General features: G+C 45.1%; 2 protein-coding genes across 8 annotated transcripts in view; one reads left to right on the top strand and one right to left on the bottom strand.

Moving 5' to 3' along the window:
- Positions 1–582: 582 nt before the first annotated feature.
- khdc4 (KH domain containing 4, pre-mRNA splicing factor) lies at positions 583–10665 on the bottom strand. 3 transcript variants are annotated; one of them, XM_045718846.1, is made up of 14 exons: positions 10451–10665; positions 8545–8731; positions 8211–8339; positions 7920–7999; positions 7709–7761; positions 7413–7585; positions 5712–5923; positions 4843–4903; positions 4621–4678; positions 4326–4540; positions 4077–4220; positions 3055–3170; positions 2501–2592; positions 583–1532 (listed from the first exon to the last, which is right to left on the bottom strand). In XM_045718846.1, exons 1-14 carry the CDS (start codon positions 10477–10479, stop codon positions 1279–1281), a joined length of 1803 nt encoding a protein of 600 aa, XP_045574802.1. In that variant the 5' UTR covers positions 10480–10665; the 3' UTR covers positions 583–1278. The 3 variants fall into 3 exon arrangements, with proteins under 3 accessions (XP_045574802.1, XP_045574804.1, XP_045574803.1); XM_045718848.1 differs by having other exon boundaries at positions 583–1607; positions 2570–2589; XM_045718847.1 differs by having other exon boundaries at positions 2501–2589; positions 10451–10664.
- Positions 10666–10694: 29 nt separating this feature from the next.
- Positions 10695–27301, top strand: part of LOC106573824 (Fc receptor-like A) — a 30396-nt gene continuing 13789 nt past the window's right edge. The window contains exons 1-8 of one of the 5 annotated variants that reach the window (XM_014149224.2): positions 10695–10797; positions 11448–11480; positions 11655–11787; positions 12014–12183; positions 12381–12719; positions 12881–12973; positions 13054–13139; positions 13274–13721. In XM_014149224.2, the coding sequence (XP_014004699.1) occupies positions 11666–11787; positions 12014–12183; positions 12381–12719; positions 12881–12973; positions 13054–13127 (798 nt within the window). In that variant the 5' untranslated portion in view covers positions 10695–10797; positions 11448–11480; positions 11655–11665 and the 3' untranslated portion in view covers positions 13128–13139; positions 13274–13721. The other 4 variants (XM_014149213.2, XM_014149194.2, XR_006769973.1 and 1 more) reach the window with 4 other exon arrangements.

Raw genomic sequence — 27301 nt, 5'->3', positions numbered from 1 at the left:
CTTATTTCTTTGGTTCCTCAATATACATTTACCATATTACAATGTAGGCTATGTGTTACAGCACTACTTTTGGTGTCCCCCTCAGGAATTGCTCTTGAGAAAATTTCATGTAATTGTCCCCTCCAAAGTTGATATCAGATTTTCGCCCCTGTCGTCAGCGTCACTCTCCTTGCTCTTTCATCCGTCTCTGTGAACCTGTTCAGTGATATTCTTCTCTCTGTCCCCTCCACTCTCCCCTTGAGTCCATGTCCCAGACAGACAGTACAGCAACACCAGCCGAGCTACAGCACCCCTCATTCTGAAACAATGTCTCTTCAGATCTAATGTAGTCTGCTGGGCTCAGTCCTTCTTTATACACACGGGTGTTGTTGAACCAATACATGGAAATTTAACAGGTGTCCTCATGCAATATTTTGAGAACATAGCCAAGGAATGTGTGATAGAACGATGATTTCTTGGCAGTTGATTCAGATTGCGGGTTGTTTAAGACAATGAGAGATTCACACCTGCTAGTCAGTTAAACCACCCATTTTCTCTCCATTGCATGATCTGTCAAACTGCTCTTGAAATAAAATTCATACACAGAGATAATGCAAATTTATTCCACAAAAGCATTAGAACAGTTGAGTCAATTGCATTTTATAAAAGTCCAACAAGCATGTTTGTATGATCTGTACTCAATGAAGGAAGAGGGAGATTTGGACCAAGAAAGGGGATGGGGGAAATATATTTTTTGACAAAGAAATAATTTAGAATGCATTGAAATCTCTTCTACCTCAGTGCTTTTCTACACTAGTAAAACCAGGAGTGGACACATTCCAAGTCAACCAAAAAGGGGCACAATTACCCTCCATGAGTGTCTGTTCCTCAGCTGTCTCCTATACAGAGTTCAGAGTACACTTGAATCTGTGTGGAAGTCTGGGGCATCTTGCTGCTTGTCACCATGTATCCAGTCTGTCAGTCTCCTGGTTGTGCCTGGTTGGCTGGTTGAGTCTGTTCTCTTTGTATGAGCCAGCCAGTCTGTTTAGTCCATTTCACACACTCTGCTTTACTGCTGAGCGCATGGCAAAACTGTTTTAAGGAAATCTAAGTCATCACAAAATAAATTCTATCAAGTAGAGGAGCAGGTATGAGTGATGGTTCAGGGGAAAGGAGAAGAGGGGGGGACTGGGGCTCAGTTTGGGGTGTAAAACATCATTATGGGACCCTCAAAGGCCCTAGGTGTCAGGGGAGGGAGGAGATGGGGGGGGGGGGGGTATGAGGTTTAATACTCCTGTGTTATGGGGCCATCCAGAAGGGCATGGGCTGCTGTGACTGTGCCTGCTGTGTTTTGGCACGTTGGGGAGGCGGAGGGGGGCAGCGGTACCCCAGAGTCCAGCCCGAGGATGACGTGGGTGTGGAATGGGTTGCCCCAGCGACGTTACCATGGTTACCTGCCCCCAAGGTTTTGGGGGTGGAGTGGTCCTCCTCTTCGTCCGAGGAGTCACCAGCGTACGCCACGAGCCCCGTCTTCATCCTCTTCACTGAGGGATCTGAGAGAGATGAGAGAGAGGGAAAAACAGTGGGAGAAAGAGGGAGGAATGAGGGAGAAAGGAGAGGGGTGCAGGAGAGAGAGAGGGGAGACATACACACAGAGAGAGAACACAACCAAAGACCAGCACAAAGGTTTCAAAAACAACAGTTGGAAGTCAATTGTTTACCAACAGATAGGGAGAGAAAGTTAGATTGCATTGTGTTTGGCAGCAGGGGTGAGTTAGGTAGAGGAGGAGGGGCATGGGCCAGCAGCGGCAGTCATTGGTCGGTGGGGAGCGGCAGCGTTAGGGCCGTCCAATCACGATGCAGGACAGCGCCACAGGAGAAGAGCCCCACCCCCATCCGGCATCCCACCCAGAGAGACATGGAAGAGAAGAAAAACACAGAGAAAGAACACAAAAAAGAGAGAGTCTTGTTAGCGAGGGGGGTCACACACGGGCACAGACACTCCTGTCTGATGACGTCATCAGAAAGGGACGGGCAGCGAGGGGACAGCACCAGCTAGACAGAGAGGGGGACTCCCAATCTGAAATCCATCCCTAGACACCTCCTAGATGTCAGATGATCAGATGCCAGGTGTAAGCAGTACGGTAATAGATCAGCCTTACTCTTCATCAGGCCAATTGTAATTGTCTACATATGGCTTACACCTATAAAATCCTCTCAGACCTACACAGTGCCTAGGGCTAGGGGTTGGCTTAGGATCAATGAGAGTTACCTGAGGCAGTGGGGGATCGAAGCTTTGCTCAGTTCTTGATTCTGAACTGATTGACTGACTTTCAAAGCAGAACTTATCGAGGAACACTATGCCTGTCTGATGTAATCTGCTATAACCTGTTCTGTCACGTGTGAGAACAGCATGTCTGCATGCAAAATGCTATTTGACTCTGACTACTGACAGCCAAGAGGCCAGGGGGGTGGGCAGCGTGCTTTATGGCTGAGGCCATGGATGGGGTGGGGCCCTTACCCAGGGGGCCTTGCAGCGGCCTCCTCTCCTCCATCTTGGGTGTCATGCCTCCGTTCATCGGAATGGGTGGTGGAGGCATCAGCTGCCTACTGCTGGGGAGAAAGAGGGAGAGCGAGGGATGGAGGGAAGGAGAGAGAGAGAGAGAGAGAGAGAGGGATAGAGGGAAGGAGAGAGAGAGAGGGATAGAGGGAAGGAGAGAGAGAGAGGGATAGAGGGAAGGAGAGAGAGAGAGATAGAGGGAAGGAGAGAGAGAGGGATAGAGGGAAGGAGAGAGAGAGAGGGATAGAGGGAAGGAGAGAGGGATGGAGGGAAGGAGAGAGAGAGAGAGGGAGAGAGGGATAGAGGGAAGGAGAGAGAGAGAGAGAGGGAGAGAGGGATAGAGGGAAGGAGAGAGAGAGGGATGGAGAGAGAGAGGGATAGAGGGAAGGAGAGGAGTCAGTGTTGCACAACATCAATCACAAGCAAACACAAGCCTGCACACACGGTGTGTCCAGCATCTGGGATGAAGGACACTGTTTTAAAGGAGAGCGACTCGTCGCCCCCCCATCTCGTACCTGTCCCTCTCCCTCGGCGGCCCGGAGGAACTCGGTGGCGGGGGTCCTGAAGCCTCTGGGCTGGGGCTGCCCACAGGGAAGCCTGCACCTAAATTAGTCATATGAATGGGTCCATGCTATGAGCAGAAAAACACACAGGCGCATTAGCACACATCCTCCCCTAAATCACTATTATTAATAGTAGGCATATAGCATATAGTTATCTAAACTATTGAATGGAACTGAACTGCAAAGTTAGTATTCCAAAACGTTTTCCTTTTCACTACACCTTATTTAAGCAGCTGAGAATAAAACCATTATTTTAAGTTTATGCATGCTCTGATTGCACATAATCCGGAAATAGGAAAGGACTGTATTAAAGTAACATATCATTAAATCAAGAGGACACATTTAAATTAGGCCTGTGACGACACTAGCATTGCGATATTGGTCCTTTAAAACCCTGCTGTATGTAAAACATGATGTGCTATAGCTTGGAAAATAAATCAGATGACTCTGGGTGACAACGGAACGATGATTGTTTCCAACATTAGGGCCGTTCTCCTAAAGAAGTTGATCCGTTTCATGTTTTGTTTCCTTGCCATGATACTTACTGGTATCGTACCTGCACTAATTTCAATATATTGAAGTACATCTGATGATTATCCAACAATACCTTTTCAGAATCTCCATAATCTGAAGGTTCTATAAATCCAATAATACATGGACTCAGATAATAACAGCTATGGTTACAATGCTTTTCAACGAACGTCATAATCTACTAGGGAAAAAACAAGTTGACACTGAACAGACACTCAATCTCACTCAACAAGCAAACCTTTTCTATAGAATGCAGACAGGGACTCACAGAATTACAGACAAGAGACAGTGAGAATCATGATGAATTCAGTCTAACAGAAAGAGGAACAGATATCAGATACATGGACAGAAGATAAGAAAAGACAGGAAGACAACAGAAGCAGCAGGGACAGACTGGACGAAGGCAGCACATAAGGTGGAAGAATAAAAGAATGGTAAATCACCTGGTATCCCAGCAGACCGCTGTCCCTCTCGTCTGGCACCTCCTCAGTGAAGCGTCTTTTCTGCGGCGGATTGGCTGAGACCACGGGAGGCGGAGCTTTGGGCGGAACCGGAGCAGTGGGTGGGAAAGGAGAAGGTGGGAGAGTCTGGGGACAAAGAAATAAGGAAAAAAACCCAACTTGGATGCAATGTATGTTGAATGTACTGTATTATAGGTCCACACAAGTCTAAATCTGATTGACCAGTCTTACCTGTGGTAAAGTGACAGGTGCAGGGGGGAGGGCATACCGGTTGGGAGGGGGGAGACCGGCGGGCACCCCAGGGGGAATGGGAGGGGGGACAGCGTAGGGGGGAGGAATGGGATGAGGGGGAGGTACAGGGACGGGGTAGCTGGGCTGGTACCCCGCTGGGGGGTAGTAAGGGGGCTGGGGGGGCATCCCGTTGGCCATGGGGGGCTGCATAAAGCCTGGAGGAGGAGAGGAACACGTCAGTACATGTTGACACATTGTAGAGACTGTAGAAGAGAAAGAAAGACAGAGTCTGTACCGGGAGTAGGCATCATGACACTCATCTGGTTGAGGAAGACAGAATACTCTGCATGAACCTGGAGGGAAGAGAGAACAGTCAGAGATCCACATGGCAAACAGAGCCCAGCTACATAATACAATGCACTTCACATGGGACAGCTTGAAACAGGGTTTAAGTGAACGTAGAGCAGTGTACAGAGAACAGAACAGAGTGGCAGTCAGTAAACCATTAGACACTCACCGTCTGCAGCAGGTTGTCACACAGGGTCTTCGCTGCAGCAAGGCCCTCTGGTTTGGGATGACTGGGGAAGAGAGAGGAGTTAAGGTGTGCCTGGTGTCTAAGCTCTGTGTCTCTGAGCTAATACAAATGAACATGGACTTTACTCCCCTAGACTATCCATTAATACTGCTATTTACCTGATGTAGATGTACATGAGTTCAAGGCTCTCTCTGAGTTGATACAGATGAACACGAGTCTAGTCCATGAGACTTACCTGATGTAGATGTACATGAGTTCAAGGCTCTCTCTGAGTTGATACAGATGAACACGAGTCTAGTCCATGAGACTTACCTGATGTAGATGTACATGAGTTCAAGGCTCTCTCTGAGTTGATACAGATGAACACGAGTCTAGTCCATGAGACTTACCTGATGTAGATGTACATGAGTTCAAGGCTCTCTCTGAGTTGATACAGATGAACACGAGTCTAGTCCATGAGACTTACCTGATGTAGATGTACATGAGTTCAAGGCTCTCTCTGAGTTGATACAGATGAACACGAGTCTAGTCCATGAGACTTACCTGATGTAGATGTACATGAGTTCAAGGCTCTCTCTGAGTTGATACAGATGAACACGAGTCTAGTCCATGAGACTTACCTGATGTAGATGTACATGAGTTCAAGGCTCTCTCTGAGTTGATACAGATGAACACGAGTCTAGTCCATGAGACTTACCTGATGTAGATGTACATGAGTTCAAGGCTCTCTCTGAGTTGATACAGATGAACACGAGTCTAGTCCATGAGACTTACCTGATGTAGATGTACATGAGTTCAAGGCTCTCTCTGAGTTGATACAGATGAACACGAGTCTAGTCCATGAGACTTACCTGATGTAGATGTACATCGGTTCGAAGGCCTCTCGCCCAGAGGCAGGCTCCAGACAGCCTGATCCCTTCCCCCTGAGGAAGACCTTGGCTCCAGTCTCACCCTGGATGTGCTGCAGGTAGGAGCTGCCTGGCCCTTCCACCCTCTCCTTCACTGAGAAGCCCTGGATGGCATGCTCCAGACCCACAAACAACTTTTCCTGCACATAGTGCATCTGAAAGGATATGGATGTGAGTCTTAAAGATTCATCAATGACAGTGACACTAATAAAATAACATTGACACACACACTGAGCGACAATCACACACACACACTGTTTTCTTATTAGCGCCGGCCGTCAGCTAATCAGCCAGTTACAGACTCATTTTCAGCCACCTACTTTTTCCACTTCATATTAATAACTAGGCTGCTTTTCATTTAAAAGTTTCAATTCACTAGTCCGCCGAGCCTCCTCTGGATAGAATGAATGATATGCATCTTCTGGCGATATATTGATAGGATAGGTGCCCGTCAGTCACAAAGCGAGCGATGACAGGGAAACGCAATGTGCCATCTGTCCCGCCTCCCGGTACAATTTGTGCACTGTGGTTGGTTGCAGTCTAATTTCTTTACACAGAGGAAGGAGAGAGCATGATGCTAGTGAATTTGCACACCCCGCGTAGCGTGCGTACATACGGGGTAACGCCCCGCGTAGCGTGCGTACATACGCGGTAACGCCCCGCGTAGCGTGCGTACATACGCGGTAACGCCCCGCGTAGCGTGCGTACATACGGGTAACGCCCCGCGTAGCGTGCGTACATACGGGGTAACGCCCCGCGTAGCGTGCGTGCATACGGGTAACGCCCGCGTAGCGTGCGTACATACGGGTAACGCCCGGCGTAGCGTGCGTACATACGGGTAACGCCCGCGTAGCGTCGCGTACATACGGGTAACGCCCCGGCGTAGCGTGCGTACATACGGGTAACGCCCGCGTGAGCGTGCGTACATACGCGTAACGCCCGGCGTAGCGTGCGTACATACACGGTAACGCCCGCGTAGCGTGCGTACATACGCCGTAACGCCCCGCGTAGCGTCGCGTACATACGCGGTAACGCCCAGCGTAGCGTGCGTACATACGGGTAACGCCTCGGCGTAAGCGTCGCGTACATACGCTGTAACGCCCGGCGTGAGCGTCGCGTACATCCGCGTAACGCCCGCGTAGCGTGCGTACATACGCGGTAACGCCCCGCGTAGCGTGCGTACATACGCGGTAACGCCCCGCGTAGCGTGCGTACATACGCGGTAACGCCCCACGTAGCCAGCCACGTGGAGCCGTGGTGCATAGCAGACTATTTACTGGGCTTTGATTGACAACTGAACAGCAAGCGTTGACTAGTTTAGAAAAAGTGTCAAACTGACTAAATGAAGTCAATCTCCTATATCCCTTTGCCATTCATAAATCATACAGCGTGGTTATACTGCATGTCCATGGTGTCGTAAACCAAAGGATTCCCTAGGTTTCCTTTCCTAAGATGTCGGGACTAAAGTCACTGTAAATAAGACTTTTATCTCAAGACCAGACATGTTAAATGCTCTCTTACTTAGAAAATAGTCCTGATCATATAAGCCTAGGCCATACCCCAAAACAACTAATTCATTCATTTTCAGTAAATTCAAATTGCCCTGGCTGGCTACTCTATGTACTTGTGGAAAACACTGCTTACCCCAGACTGGAAGTGTGGTCTGTGATGGTGGTTGATGGGGGGCAGTGAGGGGGGCTGGGGTTTGTGTTGCTGGTAGACTGGGACTGTGGCTCCGGTTCCGGTTCCGCTGTAGGAGGAGGTGGCCGCCTTCACCACTCCATTAGTGATGATCTCCTTGATACGGTTCACAGCTCCTGGAGAGAGAGAGAGAGAGATTAGATCGTCACAACATAGAAAGTCAGGAAAGAATGACCCTGGTGATCATAAATGGTGATAATCTTAATCAAATTAGGTGAGGTAAATAGAGATGTACTGACTGTCGACAAGCTCCCTGGTCTGGCCCTGGACGTGGAGATAGAGGGGTCGGTCCCTGACGACAGAGAGAGAAGCAGTCGGTCAGTAGCCTAAGACTTGGTTGTATGATGCAATCAGACAACAGATCTACTTGTCTGTATGGAGAAAAGTAAATACCAGTAACCTCCTTGGTAGATCAGTGTGGTAATAAAGAAGGTGTGAAGCAGGACTCACCCTTGTGGAGCCTTGTACTTCTCCACTGCTGCCATGTATCGCCCCCTGGTGGACACAGCAGCACCGCTCACTTTGCTGATCTTCACACAATAGAATGAAGTAGAAGCTGGTCATTTACTGTCCTCAAGTGAGACACTTTCAGTCCCATACTGGTTTACATGACACTGATCCAGTCTGTACATGTGCGTGTCACACAGAGAAAGAGCTGGGTAAACATAGCAGTAAGTTTGACTGTTGACCAGATTGTCAATCAATGGGTCTAAAGATCATAATGATGTCATGGACTCTGACCTCGTCCTGTGTCTGTCCGCGGGTCAGCAGGTTCCGGCAGGGGAGAGGAACGTCGTTGATCTCCACCTCCGCCACCACCAGGTCATCCTTCGCTTTCATAGGAGGCTGGGGCTTCCCTGCACCCACAACCTAGTGATGACAGAGATTCATTTTTATGAGCCGCATGCTAACATTTACAACAATATCTCTCTAAAAGAGAGAGATTAAGAGCGAGGGGATTACAGAATTGAGGCGAGAGAGATACAGAATACGAAGACAGAGAGAAGCGAGATTACAGGTGAGAGACCTAAAGCGTTTCTAATGTTTTCAGTGTAAGAGGTTTCCTGACCCTTACCTTGTCTGGGGGTCCAGATAGTCCAGACGGTCCTATCTGGGAGGGCTTGAGCTTGCCCTTGGCTACCAGCATGGCGTTGATCTTAGCTGCCACAGCAGCGGCAGCATCCAGAGCCCCTGTAGGTGCCGCCTCCGCCATCTGGTCTGAACCAGGACCTGGGCCCGGCTGGTCCCATTTACTACGGCGACTGAGGAACAAAGAAGGGAGCGGGGTGGGGAACAGAGATAGGGGGGAGGGGTAGTGAAAGAGGGGTAGTGAAAGAGGGTTGAAGGGAGCGAAAGAGGGCAATGGTAAGTGGAAGGGATGGGAGAAGCAGAGGGAGAATGGAGGGCAGCGCAAAAGCAGCAATCACAAGGCCTCTCCCCACCCGTTTCTGTAAAAAGCTGGAAGGATGGGTGCTGGAGAAACGTTGGCCTAACAACTCTCAGACAGAGCTATGGATGCAAAAACTGACCATCTATGATATAAAAATTATAGTTTTAACCATTTGAGGCAAAAAACAGTTTGTTTACATATACTTTTTGTTTTACTCCCATGTCGTAAAAAAAAAGAAGTATATTTTGGGTTCTGATGTATGTCAGTTGAGCTAAACTTTTTGGGTAACCGACCAATTTCACATGTTAGTTATATGCCTCCTGAGTGGCGCAGCGGTCTGCAGTGTTGGGGCGTCACTACAGCCTGGGGTTTGATCCCTGGCGGTGTCACAACCGGCCGTGACCTGGAGTCCAATAGGGTGGTGCAAAAATGGCCCAGCGTCGTCCGGGTTAGAGGTGGGTTTGGCCACGGGGGCTTTACTTGGCTCATCGTGCTCTAGCGACTCCTTGTGGCGGGCCAGGCACCTGCAGGGTGACTTCAGTCGTCAGTTGAACAGTGTTTCCACCAACACATTGGTGTGGCTGGCTTCCGGGTTAAGCGAGCAGGTGTTAAGAAGCGCAGTTTGGCGGGTCATGTTTCGGAGGACGCATTACTTGATCTCCGCCTCTCCCGAGTCCGTTGTGGAGTTGCGATGAGACAAGATCGTAATACCAAGAAAACGGGGAAAAAATTTTAACAAAAAAAGTATATTAGTTATAGATTTGTCTTTGAAAGCAAATCTAAGAAGCAGCAGATTTTCAATACTTCCCGTTCTTAAGTTTTGTTTTTGTGTCTTTTACATTTGGATTTGTACACCAGCTTCAAACAGCTGAAAATACAATATTTTTGCTTATGGAAAATATTTTTCACAGGGGATTAGATGGTACAATGATTCTCTACACTGTACCTGCTTGTTTTGTCAAACTGAAATTAGGTGAACTAAATTACTACAATTATAATAATCAGGAAATCATTTAGTAAAAAAATAAATGGATGTAGCTACTGCAGGTTGCCCCTTAAATGACCATATCAATTACAGGGTTCAGAGAGGTCGTAGGCTAACGTTAGCTAGCTAACAAGTTAGTTTAGTCTTTGCCATCTAACGTTACAATTAATATTAACTTTGTGGATTGAATTAATGTTGACTTGCTAACGTTAGCTAGCTAGTTATCCAACAGTTTTGTTCACGTCACTGTGCTTAACGTTAGTTAGCTAGCTACTAGCAACCATAGGTAGTTAGCTACTGTAACTTACCAAAACAACAGTTAGCGAGCTAACTAATAGATATTTAACCAACTCACATTGATTTTCAAAAAATAGACGTAACACCCAACGGCGCTCTTAGTTAGCTATATAACCAACCACTTTCTAAACTGGGTAGCGACAGCTAGATAGCTACACCGTTGGCTACTAAGCGTACCCCACGTAGCTAGCTACAAGCACTCCGCCATTACAAATGAACTAGCTAGCTTTGTGCTGCCTGCTGCTAAGTCAGTGTTGAGCAAGTCTGTGGTAAAATGCACCGTGATAACGCAACGTTTTTTCAACTCACCCGCCGTTTTGCGTTCCACCAAATGACATCAATCTTCTATTTGGTTGAATTTCTCTTTGCGTAAAAACACTAACGATAATACTGACTCTGGCAGACTTTCAAGATAGCTTGTCCAGACAGTGGAGTACTGCAAGAGCTTTCAACCTATGCGATATCGTTCCCACTTCCTGTTTTGGGGGGAAAGGACCGGTGCTGTGTTGAATTTTGCTTCCCTCACACAGATCATTTTTCTTCAATCATGTGCGACGCTAGGGGACGCAGTGAGCAGCTCGAGTTGAGCAGGCCGCGTCTCACCGGATGATGCGGTCCTGTGGCTGCCTGCTATCATCGTTTTCCTGCCACCCCAGGTGAGTGTTGCGGATATGAACCAGATTAATGTCGCATCAGGTTTCCTAAATGAAAGCACACAGCTTGGTCTACGTGGAAATGTAGGACCAGACATCTTACAAGCAGGATGCTGAGGTGATGATGCCAGAGTCAGGTAAACTATGGTTGTTAGCTAGGTAAATTATGGTTGTTGTCAGCACGTGGTGTTGTGTCTTTCTGTGTTTTAAAAACAATAACATTGTCCCCATTGCAGCTTATTGCATGTGTAAAATGTATTGTTGTCAACTTTTTTTCAAGATATTTGGTCCTTTGTGGACCGTTTAATTAGCCTAACTGTTTATTGACCTTTTTCAGTGAACTGATTTCCCCTCAACTACATGTTGTTTCTTAAAAACCCGTTTGCCTAGCTACCGTTGCTAACCATGATTTATTTATTTAACATGATTCACTCTGAATAACTCAGGAATGTCTCTCCTTCCTGTACTTTGTAAGTAGGCTATCAGCCAAGTTTAACCTTTTTTAATCACCTTGGCAATTAGATCATGGATCTGCAGGCTAAAATTAAATACCCAGTGCCACATAGGCTTAGCCTAATTTTACTGCTTATGTGAGTTTGGGTTATCAGGTCCTATGCCTTATTATGCATAATGTCTTGTCTATTCTGTTCTAGTGTTGAGTACACTGGTGGTCTATCCATCATCAGGTGAGTATCATTTTAATACCACACACTCTTCATTTTTAGACATTGAATTATATTCAAGTTTACAGATCAAGTTACCTAATGTAGACTTTAGGTGTGACAGACTGGGCAATGTCTTGAAATATACACTTTAGCTCAGAATTTGTTGAAATTCTAGGCTACTGCATGTGTTCACAGAGGTTCTACTGATGCCCACTCTGACCGTGGAGCCTTCAGGACGACAGGTGTACACTGAGGACACAGTCTCCTTGGCGTGTCAGTTACCTGGCCTCTCTGGGCTGGGCTGGCAGTTCTACTGGCACAAAGACAGGTGTGACCTCCGGCTCCCTCTTTATGTTGCTTCTCTGATGGTTTATAATGGAGGTCGGGTGGTGTGATAGATTTCACTTAATTCTAATAGAATGTGGGTGTTAGGCTACTTGTTGTATCCATCACTCCCTGAGTGATGATAGTAAAACATGGCACTGGATAACTGTGTACAGGAACTGGACTGTACTAACAAGTGGAACGAACTAATGCTCATAACACTATATTAGGCAGGACACTGGCCCTGTGGAGCAGATGTGGGGCAGAGTTGGAGGTGGGGCGGTCTACCAACTGTGGCGCGCCTCTGTCACACACACAGGCCAGTACTGGTGCAGAGCAGGGAGAGGACAGCCAGTCTTCTACACCCAATACAGCCAGGCAGTCTTTGTTAATGTCATTGGTGAGTGAGGAGAGTAGCACATGAGTAATGGGTGTCTTGCATGTGGTGTCATGCTCTTTTTCATAGATTACTTGACAAGCCCCACTCGTTACTCTAGCTCTTGTCAGTGACAATTGGAATATATTTCACTTCTTTGTAATCTATAATGTTCTCAACTTCCTCCTTTAATCAATCTGTGTAATCAATATCCTCTCCAGAGCTCTTCACATCAGTGACTTTGTCAGCATCTCCTTCGACCGTGGTCAAAGAGGGCGGGGCTTTCAACCTCACCTGTGAGGCCCAGCTTAGCAACTGCAAACTGAGCCAACATCATGGTAACCACAGTCTACATAGTCACCCTGATCCCGACCGTAACTGGACCACAGTGGTTGTAACATTCTCCTTCCTGAGGGACGGCTGGCCAGTGGCCAGGGACTCTGTCAGTGGGATGTACAGCGTAGCGAGGGCTTCTAGCTGTCACATGGGGACCTACAGCTGTGTGGCCAGAGCAGGCAGGGCCAGGAGGAGCAGCCAGGAGATCAGCATCACACTAGACAGTAAGTTCATACTATATCACCGGAATGTTTAGTTTGCCAGTTGCCATAGGTTTTCATTCCTCATTGCTGGTCTGAAATCATATTCATTATTCTGGTGCCAAAACTGCAACTCTTTACCGTTCACTTTGTATCCTGATTTCTCTCATGCTGCCTTCATCCAGACCTGTCTCTGATACTGCTCACCTGCTTTGGCACCTTCCTGATCCTCTCCGTGGCTCCATTGGCATTTTTTGTGAGACTATACGTGATGAGACGTAAGTGGCAGCATAGTGGATCTTAGTCTGACTCTTGAGTCAGTTCAACACCTATCTCTTCTCTTTGTGTGACCATGCAGTGTGGCAGCTCAGAGCCAGAGGACAAGGAGAATTGCAGTGCAATGAGTGCAGTACAATACAGGGACCAAAATGAGAGGAAGGACAGGTGAGACATGCTGTGAGAACCCATGTAGTTCACATGGCTGTATTAGTGCACAGGTGTAGGATCTTAATTTGATCACCCTGTTGCATGTTTTTTACTCAAAAGATTAAAACAGATGTTTTAATGTAATCTTGCAGATGTATCTGGACCCAGCTGACTTGAGAAACTTTCTATCATTTATTACAAAATTGGAGTGTAGAATAATAAACATATAATTATTTGGAGAATTTTGACCAAAGAATGTTTTTGTTTTATTTTCACTGTGGCACTCAAATAATGCATTGATTCGACACTGCAACATGCCTGTATTGTCAAATAGAGCCAACTCTTTTCTCATAACAGGTTCCATATTTTTTTTAAGAAATAACTGCCCACAACCAGTTGATTAAAAGTGAGTGTGAGTGAATCTCAACAGTGTAAGGCAAGCTATAATATGTTTGCCCTTATGTTCCATTTATTGGTGAATTGTTAGACCTAAAGGGTTGTATGATGAATGAGCCAAGATCTGAGAAATGCATTGTGTCTCCATATAAACCCACAAAAAAAGAAACGTCCCTTTTTCAGGACCCTGTCTTTCAAAGATAATTCGTCAAAATCCAAATAACTTCACAGATCTTCATTGTAAAGGGTTTAACACTGTTTCCCATGCTTGTTCAATGAACCATAAACAATTAATGAACATGCACCTGTGGAACGGTCGTTAAGACGCTAACAGCTTACAGATGGTAGGCAATTAAGGTCACAGTTATGAAAACTTAGGACACTAAAGAGGCCTTTCTACTGACTCTGAAAAACACCAAAAGAAAGATGCCCAGGGTCCCTACTCATCTTGCAGCATGCCTAAGGCAAGTTTCCGGCAGGAGGCATGAGGACTGCAGATGTGGCCAGGGCAATAAATTGCAATGTCCGTACTGTGAGACGCCAAAGACAGTGCTACAGGGAGACAGGACGGACAGCTGATTGTCCTCGCATTGGCAGACCACGTGTAACAACACCTGCACAGGATCGGTACATCCAAACATCACACCTGCGGGACAGGTACAGGATGGCAACAACAACTTCCCAAGTTACACCAGGAACGCACAATCCCTCCATCAGTGCTCAGACTGTCCGCAATAGGCTGAGAGAGGCTGGACTGCGGTCTTGTAGGCCTGTTGTAAGGCAGGTCCTCACCAGACATCACTGGCAACAACGTCTCCTATGGGCACAAATCCACCGTCGCTGGACCAGACAGGACTGGCAAAAAGTGCTCTTCACTGATGAGTCGCGGTTTTGTCTCACCAGGAGTGATGGTCTGATCCACGTTTATCGTCGAAGGCCTGTACTCTGGAGCGGGATCGATTTGGAGGTGGAGGGTCCGTCATGGTCTGGGGCGGTGTGTCACAACATCATCGGACTGACCTTGTTGTCATTGCAGGCAATCTCAACGCTGTGCTTTACAGGGAAAACATCCTCCTCCCTCATGTGGTACCCTTCCTGCAGGCTCATCCTGACGTGACCCTCCAGCATGACAATTCCACCAGCCATACTGCTCATTCTGTGCGTGATTTCCTGCAAGACAGGAATGTCAGTGTTCTGCCAGCGAAAAGCCCGGATCTCAATCCCATTGAGCACGTCTGGGTCCTGTTGGATCAGATGGTGAGGGCTAGGGCCATTCCCCCCAGAAATGTCTGGGAACTTGCAGGTGCCTTGGTGGAAGAGTGGGGTAACATCTCACAGCAAGAACTGGCAAATCTGGTGCAGTCCATGAGGAGGAGATGCACTGCAGTACTTAATGCAGCTGGTGGCCACACCAGATACTGACTAATACTTTTGATTTTGACCCCCCCTTTGTTCAGGGACACATTATTCCATTTCTGTTAGTCACATGTCTGTGGGACTTGTTCAGTTTATGTCTCAGTTGTTGAATCTTGTTATGTTTATACAAATATTTACACGTTAAGTTTGCTGAAAATAAACGCAGTTGACAGTGAGAGGACGTTTCTTTTTTTGCTGAGTTTATTTTGAAGTGTAAGTTCGGGAATGGGGTTCAGATGAGCTAAGTGTCAATAGGTCAGAGGTCAGGGGAGCTTTGATGCCCAACTTGACAAGGGAGGACTGTTTATGGGCAGAGACATGGAAAGAGGGAGAGACGGAGGGATATGCTGCTTGACATAAAACATTTTAGCCACTTGTCCTTCGATATTACAACGACAGAAGAAGTTAGCGCAAACACTCCCTCCCTGATAGAAGAGCCCTAAAATGTACAGATCATTCAGATTATTTTTTTTTAACAATGCTGCTCGATGCTCCTCAGCTCAGCAACAAAACAATAACAGCTGTGGTGGGGTGGCCAGTGGCACAGTTTGCCCCTATTGCGGATTCCATCTTTAGGGCTCTCCTGGAGGATGGTTGGCCATCCTTCACAGCCTATAAAAAATTGCAGCATTAAGCCTATAATTACAACCAAATACTTTTTATTTCTTTATAAAATAATTTACTCATTCAGTGAATCAGGGATCAAATGGATTTATTAGGCTAATTCAAAGCAAGGTAACTAACTAAGACATGTTTATCTATAACCTTATAAGGCTAAAATATTCAGGTTTCAGTGGAGATCTATTGACAGCATGGGAGATATTTGTCAACTAGGCTATTCTAAGAATATATTTTAAAGTTGTCAGAATGACATAGCCAATGTTGAACAGAGGGGAATTCCAGCTTTCCAACAGTGTCAGATTTATTTTTCAGCTCCCAATATTCAGCGTTGTAGAGCCGGTTTTACAACCAGAGTATGTAGCATTAGTTTATTGAAGATGGAATCTGCAGGAGGGGGAAACGGCTCCAATGGCCGCCCTTCCACCGTTACTATCATTTTTGTTGATAAGCTGAGGAGCGTCACACAGCATTACGGATTCCAGCTTTAAGGCACCAGTTCATCAACTGCTTGTCGGTCATTTGCAGTTTGAGTACCGGTGACGTTAATACATGATAATATTAAATAGTTAACTGCCGAGATTACTAGCCAGGCTACACGATATGTAGTTAGTTGTTATGTAGTTATATAATTAGTCTATCATTATTTTATAGGCTAGGCCTACCTGTTGCAATGTCTCATCTATCTATCGACCGACCTACCTACCGACCGACCTACCTACCTACCTACCTACCTACCTGCCTACCCACCCACCCACCCACCCACTCACTCTGGGCGACTCACACTGGCACACATGCAGGTGATGCGCACACCATGACTTTTCCAGGATTTTCATGACTGTACAAACCCTGTTTGTTGACCAAAATCTGCGTTAACTGTGTAAATAACTCACTAATTAGCACCGAATATCAACACGTGCACACACGGCTACACAGCTCTTTGCTTTGATCTCAAAAGCTATCAACCCGGGATGATTGAAAGACTGCTCCTACCTGTCAATTCAATACAATCCTACTCGATGCAGTCTGCAGAAATTGGGAGAACAGCAATACATTGCATTCAGGGGGGACAATGATCCAACTCTAATCCAATTGTAATTGTTTTATGTTGCATTGTTTTTTGTGTGATTGTTTTACTTGTCCATTCGGACAATTCAAATCTATATTCTTGTCCAACTTTTTAAAATATATATATTTTTTTACAAGCGTTAATGTCCAGCCCTGGAGAAGGATGGAGAGACATGCCATATTTACAGTCTTTACTAGTAAGAGCCCATGTGCGAACTGCAGTGCCTATGTAGGTTTATGTAACCTCCAGCCTTCAAGGCACGCAAGCCTGGGTCTCGCCTGATGTTGGCGGCTGACACAGAAGTGTGAAGACAGGGGACGTGGCGGGGAGGAGGGTTCCTCATGGTGGGGGTGCCATTCGGTGAACAAAGAGACTCTGTCTGTTCCCTGGTTTGAGTGTTTGCTGTCAAACCAGCAATTACGAGTAGGGGAGTTTTGAACAGGTTTTCGATTGCATTCGCTAAAATAAACCCTACCCTAATACTTTGATAAATGTTGTTACCATATTAAATGATGTAGTAAGTAACCATGTGTCAGTTGTGACCAGTTGTGATGCTTCAGGGAGTCAATAAATTCAGTTTCTTTGCTCACACAGCTTGGCCTACAGGACATGAGTAACTCACACAGCTTGGCCTACAGGACATGAGTAAGTCACACAGCTTGGCCTACAGGACATGAGTAAGTCACACAGCTTGGCCTACAGGACATGAGTAACTCACACAGCTTGGCCTACAGGACATGAGTAACTCACACAGCTTGGCCTACAGGACATGAGTAACTCACACAGCTTGGCCTACAGGACATGAGTAACTCACACAGCTTGGCCTACAGGACATGAGTAACTCACACAGCTTGGCCTACAGGACATGAGTAACTCACTCAGCTTGGCCTACAGGACATGAGTAACACACACAGCTTGGCCTACAGGACATGAGTAACTCACACAGCTTGGCCTACAGGACATGAGTAACTCACACAGCTTGGCCTACAGGACATGAGTAACTCACACAGCTTGGCCTACAGGACATGAGTAACTCACACAGCTTGGCCTACAGGACATGAGTAACTCACTCAGCTTGGCCTACAGGACATGAGGAACTCACACAGCTTGGTCTACAGGACATGAGGAACTCGCACAGCTTGGCCTACAGGACATGAGTAACTACAGGACATGAGTAACTCACACAGCTTGGCCTACAGGACATGAGTAACTCACTCAGCTTGGCCTACAGGACATGAGTAACTACAGGACATGAGTAACTACAGGACATGAGTAACTCACTCAGCTTGGCCTACAGGACATGAGTAACTACAGGACATGAGTAACTCACACAGCTTGGCCTACAGGACATGAGTAACTACAGGACATGAGTAACTACAGGACATGAGTAACTACAGTAACTCTTACTGCTTATTATGATAGCTTGAGTAAAGAGTTAAACCTTTTTTTAGTAGTCATGTTTTTCATAATTTTCCAGGATTGATGGACGTGCTTCAGTCTGTAACCTTTATAAAGTTATATGGGGTGAGAGAAGGGACAGGGAGGCAGAGAGAGGGAAACAGAGAGACTTGCGAAGTAGAGAAAGAGAGTGATTTGAGAGAGGGAAAACAGATGGGAAGATTGCATTTTTGGAGAGAAACAGAGCGAGAGAGGAGGAGTGGAAGGCAAATCTTTTTTGTGTGTGTCTGGATAGAAGGGAGCCTCTTATACCCCTCACAGCATGAGCTTGGCCCGGGCTGCGGCCCAGTCTCGTCTGCACAGCAGGGGCCTTTCCTGAGCAGGCTGCCCAGGGGAGGGGCACCTGCTCCAGGCCCAAACACTGGCTGAGAGAAGGGTCTGGAGGGTGGGGCGGAGGGGCGAGGGGATGGAAAGACACTCAACAGTTCCAGGAAATAGACTTGTGCTGGATTTATGAAACTCTCAGGTAACAGAGCGACGCTCCTGAAAGAAAATATTTGTCTTCTTGCTCTCCCTGCGGACGAGAGGATAGGAGGGCGAAGACACCCGTCTCGGGGTGAAATAAGAAGTTTCTGTGGAGAGTAGAAGTTATGGTTGGACCCGACCTGCAGGCGCTGGTTACTACCAACACAAACCCACAGTTTATGGATTGGCTAAGCCTCCGACTGAGGCAATATTTTCCGCCGGTTTGGTTGGGTTGAGTAAACACAATGTGTTTGAAGTTTATCAAACACTCAGTCATCCCAGCAGACGTGAGGGATAACTTAATCATCTGATATATGGAGTATGAGAATACACCAAGGCCTTCCAATATGCCTGAGACGGGCAATATTCAACGACCAACTCCACTGCCAGTACTGTCAAATCCCCAATGGCGAAAATGGAGTGAAATGTCTGTTTTGGATGAGCTTCAGTTTAACCCTCCATTTCTGTCATTTTGCTGTAAGTTTGGGATCCATGGAGCACATTCCCACATGAACCCTACATTCGTCCCAAGAGCATGCCAATATGTTTTTCTTTGTACAGCATCTCTGTCTGTCAAATATGCTGTATCTCTACTATAACGTCTAGTCCGAGAGCCCAGTTGGACTAAGAAGGTCTCTGAGACCGACTAGTTGTCTGTGACAGTAAGGGTCTCAAGGTGGATGGCTATTGCATTTTCACAGAAGAAGCCCCCCCCCCCCACGGAGTGACCACACAGGGCGTTGGGTAATAACTGCGGTGGGAACGTCACGCTCCGAGGTAACGAAGGTAAATGGAAACACATGGCGGCAAAACCCGAGACTTCAGGAGAGGCTCCCAACCATACAGACAGAACGGCCAGGACGCACATTCAGATGGCGAGAACAGTTCTGAAGTCCACAAGAATTTTCACAGTGAATGCGTAATTTGTTGACATCACATAATTATTGGAGACTTATCGTGGATAGTGATCTGTCAAAACAAACTTTAATTGGTTTTGGATGTCTCCAGAGGGTGTTGTTGCTGTGTATGTTGATAAGTACCATGGAAAAGGGCGTTTTCCCATCAGCCAACCAATCCAACGAGCTACTGCTCACCAATGTTTCTCATCATCAGTGTTTTAGGGATCAGGTGTTACCAATATGTCTCTTAGTTACAGGACTTACCAGCTCCCTCCTTACCCCCTGTGTAGGTCCACTCTCTCTGCGGATTTGAGATTCCCCTTCACTAAGTTACATTTAGGCCTTTCTGAATACTAACCGAGAGAACTTTTAGGGACTGTACGTCATTTATAATGAATGATAACTGGAGAAAATCGGACCTGAAAATGGATGGCCCTCCTTCAGTAAAATATATTTTTACCCGACCCTCCCTGAACATGTAAAAAGAAAACAAGTGACCCTCCACTATACCCATAATAACAATTAAAGCAAAGTGGATAGCAGAGAACATGCCTACCGTTTACCCTCACTCCTAGGACAGACCAGAGCCTTAGAGGCAGTTTTAGAAACTGTTTTATGTTTTGTCAGCATTACATGGCAAAGGGCCAGAAAGTTGTGATTCGGAGACCACCGCTGACAAGGGTAGGGGTGAAAAGATCTCCATTCTAATTAAAGCACGGCATGAATCTATCATCTTATTTGCGGTCTGAGAAACTAGACTTTTATAAAAGAGGATAGTCTAAGTTTGGAACAGAGCTAAAGTTGTCCATCAACTGTAAAAATGGAACGTGACAGAACCAGTTACATCTGAAGTATCTGATCAAACATGAATTCTAGAAAAATACATTTGTTTTTTAACACAGCAGCCACCTGCATATCATCAGGTAGGCCTACAGTATATGCACTTTTACAAATGTATTCTATTTTATTCCATGATATTGTTATCACAAAATAGATTTGTGTTGACTGTGATTAGGGCATGGGAATATAAGAACGTCTGTTAGGTTACATTAACAAACTAGGCATGCATGGCTCACCGCAGACCCTCAAACCAAAGACTGGCCAAACTCAAGTTTCAAAAATGAATTCAAAGCCATTGTAGAATGACTCTATAGCCTAATAAGACATTTTTCATTTCATTATTATTTAATTCTAAGTAATAAAGTAATTGTATATAGCCTAAATGCAAAATGTATAGGCATGTTGTTAAAGTGCTGTTGTTGAAATGCTGAGCTCTCCTGCCAGCCTGTAGCATGTCACAAATGCTTCACAATTGATTTCTTAAATGGTGGCTTTAGCTAGATCACTGGACAATATTTTCGTACACATCATTGCCTTTTATGTAATTCTGTTGGCTGAGAGTCTCTGACTACCAAAAGGGACCAACATTGGCTGCTATTTGTATATAAAACAGTTCTCCAGAAACTCCCTAGCTACCTCACTTCTTAATTGGAAATAAAGCCACCAGATTCGCTCTCAAGACTGGATAGTTCTAGCGGTTCCTCTGGTCTCCACAGAGTTCGGGAAGATTGCCTTTTAGTTATTGTGCCCTTAGCGCATGGAATGACATGCAGCCCACTTTGAGGCTTGACTCTCTGGTCTCGAAGGGTCAGGTTGGGAATTTCATGAGGAATGTGGTGAAGGAGAAATTTACTTGTTTTGATTGATGTGTAATTTTATCTGCTGCTTTAGAATTTGATTTGTTGAAATGTGAAATTGTAAATTGATTGTGTTTTGATTCTGATTATGTTGATTTATTGTTCCCAGGGCAACCTTCAAAATGAGACCCTGGTCTCAATGGGTTTCCCCTGGTTAAATAAAGGTCAAATAAATAATAATAATATAGCCTAAATATTTTTATTTCTTAGGCTACCCAGCTTGCTCCTGACTGATTTAGAGTTAGTGTATTATTTAATAGCCTGTTGACATTTTAGACGTTAATTGATAGTGACAGAATTACACATTACTTCAAAGTAACATTTTTGTCTCCTCAGCAATAGGTTGTAGTGCATCCTCTGAATGTCGTAGAGACAAACCAAAGATATCCCATATGCATCATAGTCACGACTTTCCCCGGCATTTTACAGTTTGTTTAAAGCTTAAAGTATTGCAAACTAAAGTATTGTTATAGATCGCTGTATATAATAAGGTCCACAAAAGCTAACAAGAGGTAGGCCTATGCTTTAGCTATTTTCTTTAAAACTTCTTCGGGATCAGTGTCCCGTCCACAGAACGGTTGAGCTAACGTAGGCTAATGCGATTAGTATGAGGTTGTACGTAACAAGAACATTTCCCAGGACATAGACATATCTGATATTGTCAGAAAGCTTAAATTCTTGTTAATCTAACTGCACTGTCCAATTTACAGTAGCTATTACAGTAAAAGAACACCATGCTATTGTTTGAGGAGAGTGCACAATTTTGAACAAAGTTATTAATAAACAAATTAGGCACATTTGGGCAGTCTTGACACAATATTCTGAACAGAAATGCAATGGTTCATTGGATCAGTCTAAAACTTTGCACTTACACTGCTGCCATCTAGTGGCCAAAATCTAAATTGCACCTGTGCTGGAATAATACATTATGGCCTTTCTCTTGCATTTCAAAGATGATAGTACAAAAAAATACAAAAGAACGGTTGTTTTTTTTCTTTGTATTATCTTTTACTAGATCTATTGTGTTATTCTCCTACATTCCTTTTACATTTCCACAAACTTCAAAATGTTTCCTTTCAAATGGTACCAAGAATATGCATGTCCTTGCTTCAGGGCCTGAGCTACAGGCAGTTAGATTTGGGTAAGTCATTTTAGGCGAAAATTGAAAAAAAGGGGCGGATCCTTTAACAAAAGTCACAATACCCTCACATACCCCCTCAACTCGAGCACTGGTTTTAACTTAACACATCAAGCCCTTTACTGACACAGATATTTAAGGAGTGCATGGTGCCTGAAAAAATTGGCTGATAAAATCTATGGATTGTAGACTAATTTTGTCTATCAAACAGGTAGACATACCTCTTATTTCTTGAATAGGAAGAAATAGGCTCCAACACAAAGCCTTCTTGTTGTTAATAGCCTAAAGTCAAATTAAAATCAAGACTGTTAAAATTAATTAGGCCTTCTCGAATTAGCATTTCAACACCCATGCACTGTCCATGCCGCCACTTCATAGTAATGTATGTAAATTAGTGAAATCTGGCTTATTGTGAGGTCAATAGCTCTGACAAATAGCTTCACTATGGGCAACAAAATACACTGCTCAAAAAAATAAAGGGAACACTAAAATAACACATCCTAGATCTGAATGAATGAAATAATCTTATTAAATACTTTTTTCTTTACATAGTTGAATGTGCTGACAACAAAATCACACAAAAATAATCAATGGAAATCCAATTTATCAACCCATGGAGGTCTGGATTTGGAGTCACACTCAAAATTAAAGTGGAAAACCACACTACAGGCTGATCCAACTTTGATGTAATGTCCTTAAAACAAGTCAAAATGAGGCTCAGTAGTGTGTGTGGCCTCCACGTGCCTGTATGACCTCCCTACAATGCCTGGGCATGCTCCTGATGAGGTGGCGGATGGTCTCCTGAGGGATCTCCTCCCAGACCTGGACTAAAGCATCCGCCAACTCCTGGACAGTCTGTGGTGCAACGTGGCGTTGGTGGATGGAGCGAGACATGATGTCCCAGATGTGCTCAATTGGATTCAGGTCTGGGGAACGGGCGGGCCAGTCCATAGCATCAATGCCTTCCTCTTGCAGGAACTGCTGACACACTCCAGCCACATGAGGTCTAGCATTGTCTTGCATTAGGAGGAACCCAGGGCCAACCACACCAGCATATGGTCTCACAAGGGGTCTGAGGATCTCATCTCGGTACCTAATGGCAGTCAGGCTACCTCTGGCGAGCACATGGAGGGTTGTGCGGCCCCCCAAAGAAAAGCCACCCCACACCATGACTGACCCACCGCCAAACCGGTCATGCTGGAGGATGTTACAGGCAGCAGAACGTTCTCCACGGCGTCTCCAGACTCTGTCACGTCTGTCACATGTGCTCAGTGTGAACCTGCTTTCATCTGTGAAGAGCACAGGGCGCCAGTGGCGAATTTGCCAATCTTGGTGTTCTCTGGCAAATGCCAAACGTCCTGCACGGTGTTGGGCTGTAAGCACAACCCCCACCTGTGGACGTCGGGCCCTCATACCACCCTCATGGAGTCTGTTTCTGACCGTTTGAGCAGACACATGCACATTTGTGGCCTGCTGGAGGTCATTTTGCAGGGCTCTGGCAGTGCTCCTCCTGCTCCTCCTTGCACAAAGGCGGAGGTAGCGGTCCTGCTGCCGGGTTGTTGCCCTCCTACGGCCTCCTCCACGTCTCCTGATGTACTGGCCTGTCTCCTGGTAGCGCCTCCATGCTCTGGACACTACGCTGACAGACACAGCAAACCTTCTTGCCACAGCTCACATTGATGTGCCATCCTGGATGAGCTGCACTACCTGAGCCACTTGTGTGGGTTGTAGACTCCGTCTCATGCTACCGCTAGAGTGAAAGCACCGCCAGCATTCAAAAGTGACCAAAACATCAGCCAGGAAGCATAGGAACTGAGAAGTAGTCTGTGGTTACCACCTGCAGAACCACTCCTTTATTGGGGGTGTCTTGCTAATTGCCTATAATTTCCACCTGTTGTCTTTTCTATTTGCACAACAGCATGTGAAATTTATTGTCAATCAGTGTTGCTTCCTAAGTGGACAGTTTGATTTCACAGAAGTGTGATTGACTTGGAGTTACATTGTGTTGTTTAAGTGTTCCCTTTATTTTTTTGAGCAGTATATTTTGTTTTCATTTAAAATAAATTATAGCTGTAGCAAGCTTAACTCTGGTCCTCCTTCTCGTCTTAGCGCTCTCCCTCCTAAACGGAACAGAACATCAGTAGGCCTAGTCCGCGCGCACAGATATTGCATTTATTTTTTTACAAATGACATTTTTTCAGGAAAAAGCCTTTGACTCGCCTCCTGAAGTGCCACTGTACACATCACAGCCATTGGTTAGACAGCACAAAAGGCTTTATGTCTACATCAGCAAGAGCAGGGCAGGCCAGGGCTCATGATTGGAATAGCCTATCCATTGCTGTGTGTAATACAGTATAGCCTAGTTTTGCACCATCCCAGCAGCACAAAACACAGGATGGAAGTACATTTTCTTAGAAAGTGCCTTCAGAAAGTATTGACACCCCTTGAGTTTTTCTACATGTGTTACAGCCTGTATTAAAAAAATACCCTATAATGTCAAAGTGGAATTATATGTTTCTAAATGTTTACAAATGAATTCAAATAAAAAGCTGACATGTCTTGTGCCTTTAAGTTTTCAACCCCTTTGTTAAGGCAAGCCTAAATAAGTTCAGGAATAAAAATGTGCTTAACAAGTCACATAATAAGTTGCATGGAATAATAGTGTTTGACATGATTTTTGAATGACTACCTCATTTCTGTACCCCACACATACAGATGCAGACACGGGAGGCAGATGGTTTGAGTCTTTGATATTTATTAAACAATCCAAAAGGGGTAGGCAAGAGAATGGACGTGGACAGGCAAAAGGTCAAAACCAGTTCAAAGTCCAGGAGGTACAGAGGGACAGGCAGGCTCGAGGTCAGGCAGGCGGGTATGGAATCCAGAAAACAGGCAAGGGTCAAAACCAGGAGGACTAGCAAAAACAGAATAGAAGCAGGAGAACGGGAAAACACACTGGTTGACTTGAAAGACATACAAGACAAACTGGCACAGAGAGACAGGAAACACAGGGATAAATACACCAGGGAAAATAAGCGACACCTGGAGGGGGTGGAGACAATCACAAAGGCAGGTGAAACAGATCAGGGTGTGACATCCACCACAACCTGGAAATGAATTGACCTTTCAGCAGGACAATAACCTAAAACACAAGGCCAAATCTACACTGGAGTTGCTTACCAAGAAGATGGAATGTTTCTCAGTGACCGATTTACAGTTTTGACTTAAATCTACTTGAAAATCTATGGCAAGACTTGAAAATGGTTGTCTCACGATGATCAACAACCAATTTTACAGAGCTTGAAGAATATTGAAAAGAATAATGGGCGAATGTTGTACAATCCAGGTATGCAAAGCTCTTAGAGACTTACCCAGTTAGACTCACAGCTGTAATCACTGACAAAGGTGCTTCTACAAAGTATTTTCTCAGGAGTGGGAATACTTATCTAAATGAGATTTCTGTATTTCATTTTCAATTAATTGGCAAAAATGTCTAAAAACATGTTTTCACTTTGTCATAATGGGGCATTGTATGTAGATGGGTGAAAGTAAACAATCTATTTTAACCCATTTTGAATTCAGGTTGTAACACAACAAAATGTGGAATAAGTCAAGGGGTATGACTACTTTCTGAAGGCACTGTAACTTTGCCCTGTGATTCTCAGAGCATGCGCTTCATATAGCCGATAGTATAGGGTATGGATCATTTGATTGAGACCACACTAGGCGCACTCTATTGCGCGCCCAGCAGAGAATCAGGTATGAAAGGCAGTATCGGGCACACATCGAGATATAATAAGCAACTAATTCTCAAACACAGCAATATGACATTTAATTGATTACAAATTACATGACCCTCCCCTGGACTAAATAAAACAAATATTAAACCCTCCCCTTGAAAAAGTACAACCATCCCCGATTTTCCTCCGGGTAACAATTGTGTACATTTCAACCACTCCCTTATGTCCTTGAATGCCACATGATTTGAATGAACAGAGGAAAAACATCATTCATCAGTAATGTAATATTAGACAGGCCTTTTACCTTCTGCAATTACATTTAAAACCCTACTTGATGGATCTGTGTTGACCCTCAGCCATGCATCTAAAGGATAATATCTCTGAGGGACTGGGATTGAATAAAGTGTCCTTCTGTTTCTTTAACTCTGGAGTTAATGGTCACATCATACAGAGGACAGAACCATAGTATGGTGATATAACTGATAGAAATTTATATTTATATTATATTATTTCAATCGGATGTTATGACTAAACTTTGTATTGAATCAAATAATGAGATTATTAGAATAGTTTGGGACGAGTGGAATCAGTTTTAAACATGTCAATTATTACATACAGTGCATTCAGAAAGTATTCAGACCCCTTGACTCACATTTTGTTACGTTACAGCCTTTTTCTAAAATGGATGAAATAAAAAAAAATCCTCTTGAATCTACACACAATACCCCATAACTACAAAGCGAAACAGGTTTTTCGAAATGTTTGCAAATGTATTACAAATAAAAACAAAAGTATTCAAACCCATTGCTATGAGACTCGAAATTGAGCTCAGGTGCATCCTTTTTCCATTGATCGTCCTTGAGATGTTTCTACCACTTGATTGGAGGCCACCTGTGGTAAATTCAATTGATTGGACATGATTTGGAAAGGCACACACCTGTTTATATAAGGTCCCACAGTTGACAGTGCATGTCAGCAAAAACCAAGCCATGAGGTCGAAGGAATTGTCCATAGAGCTCCAAGACAGGATTCTGTCGAAGCACAGGTCTGGGGAAGGGAGGGTACCAAAAAATGTCTGCAGTGTTGAAGGTCCCCAAGAACACAGTGGCCTCCATCATTCTTAAATGGAAGAAGTTTAGAGTAAGCTTAGAGTAGAGCTGGCCGTCTGGCCAAACTGAGCAATCTGGGGAGAAGGGCCTTGGTCAGGGAGGTGACCAAGAACCCAATGGTCACTCTGACAGAGCTCCAGAGTTCCTCTGTGGAGATGGGAAAACCTTCCAGAAG

The sequence above is a fragment of the Salmo salar genome, chromosome ssa05, assembly GCF_905237065.1.
Source record: "Salmo salar chromosome ssa05, Ssal_v3.1, whole genome shotgun sequence".
Classification (NCBI taxonomy): domain Eukaryota; kingdom Metazoa; phylum Chordata; class Actinopteri; order Salmoniformes; family Salmonidae; genus Salmo; species Salmo salar.
Note: the sequence above shows the minus strand (reverse complement) of the source record. Positions and strands in the feature narration are given on the sequence as shown.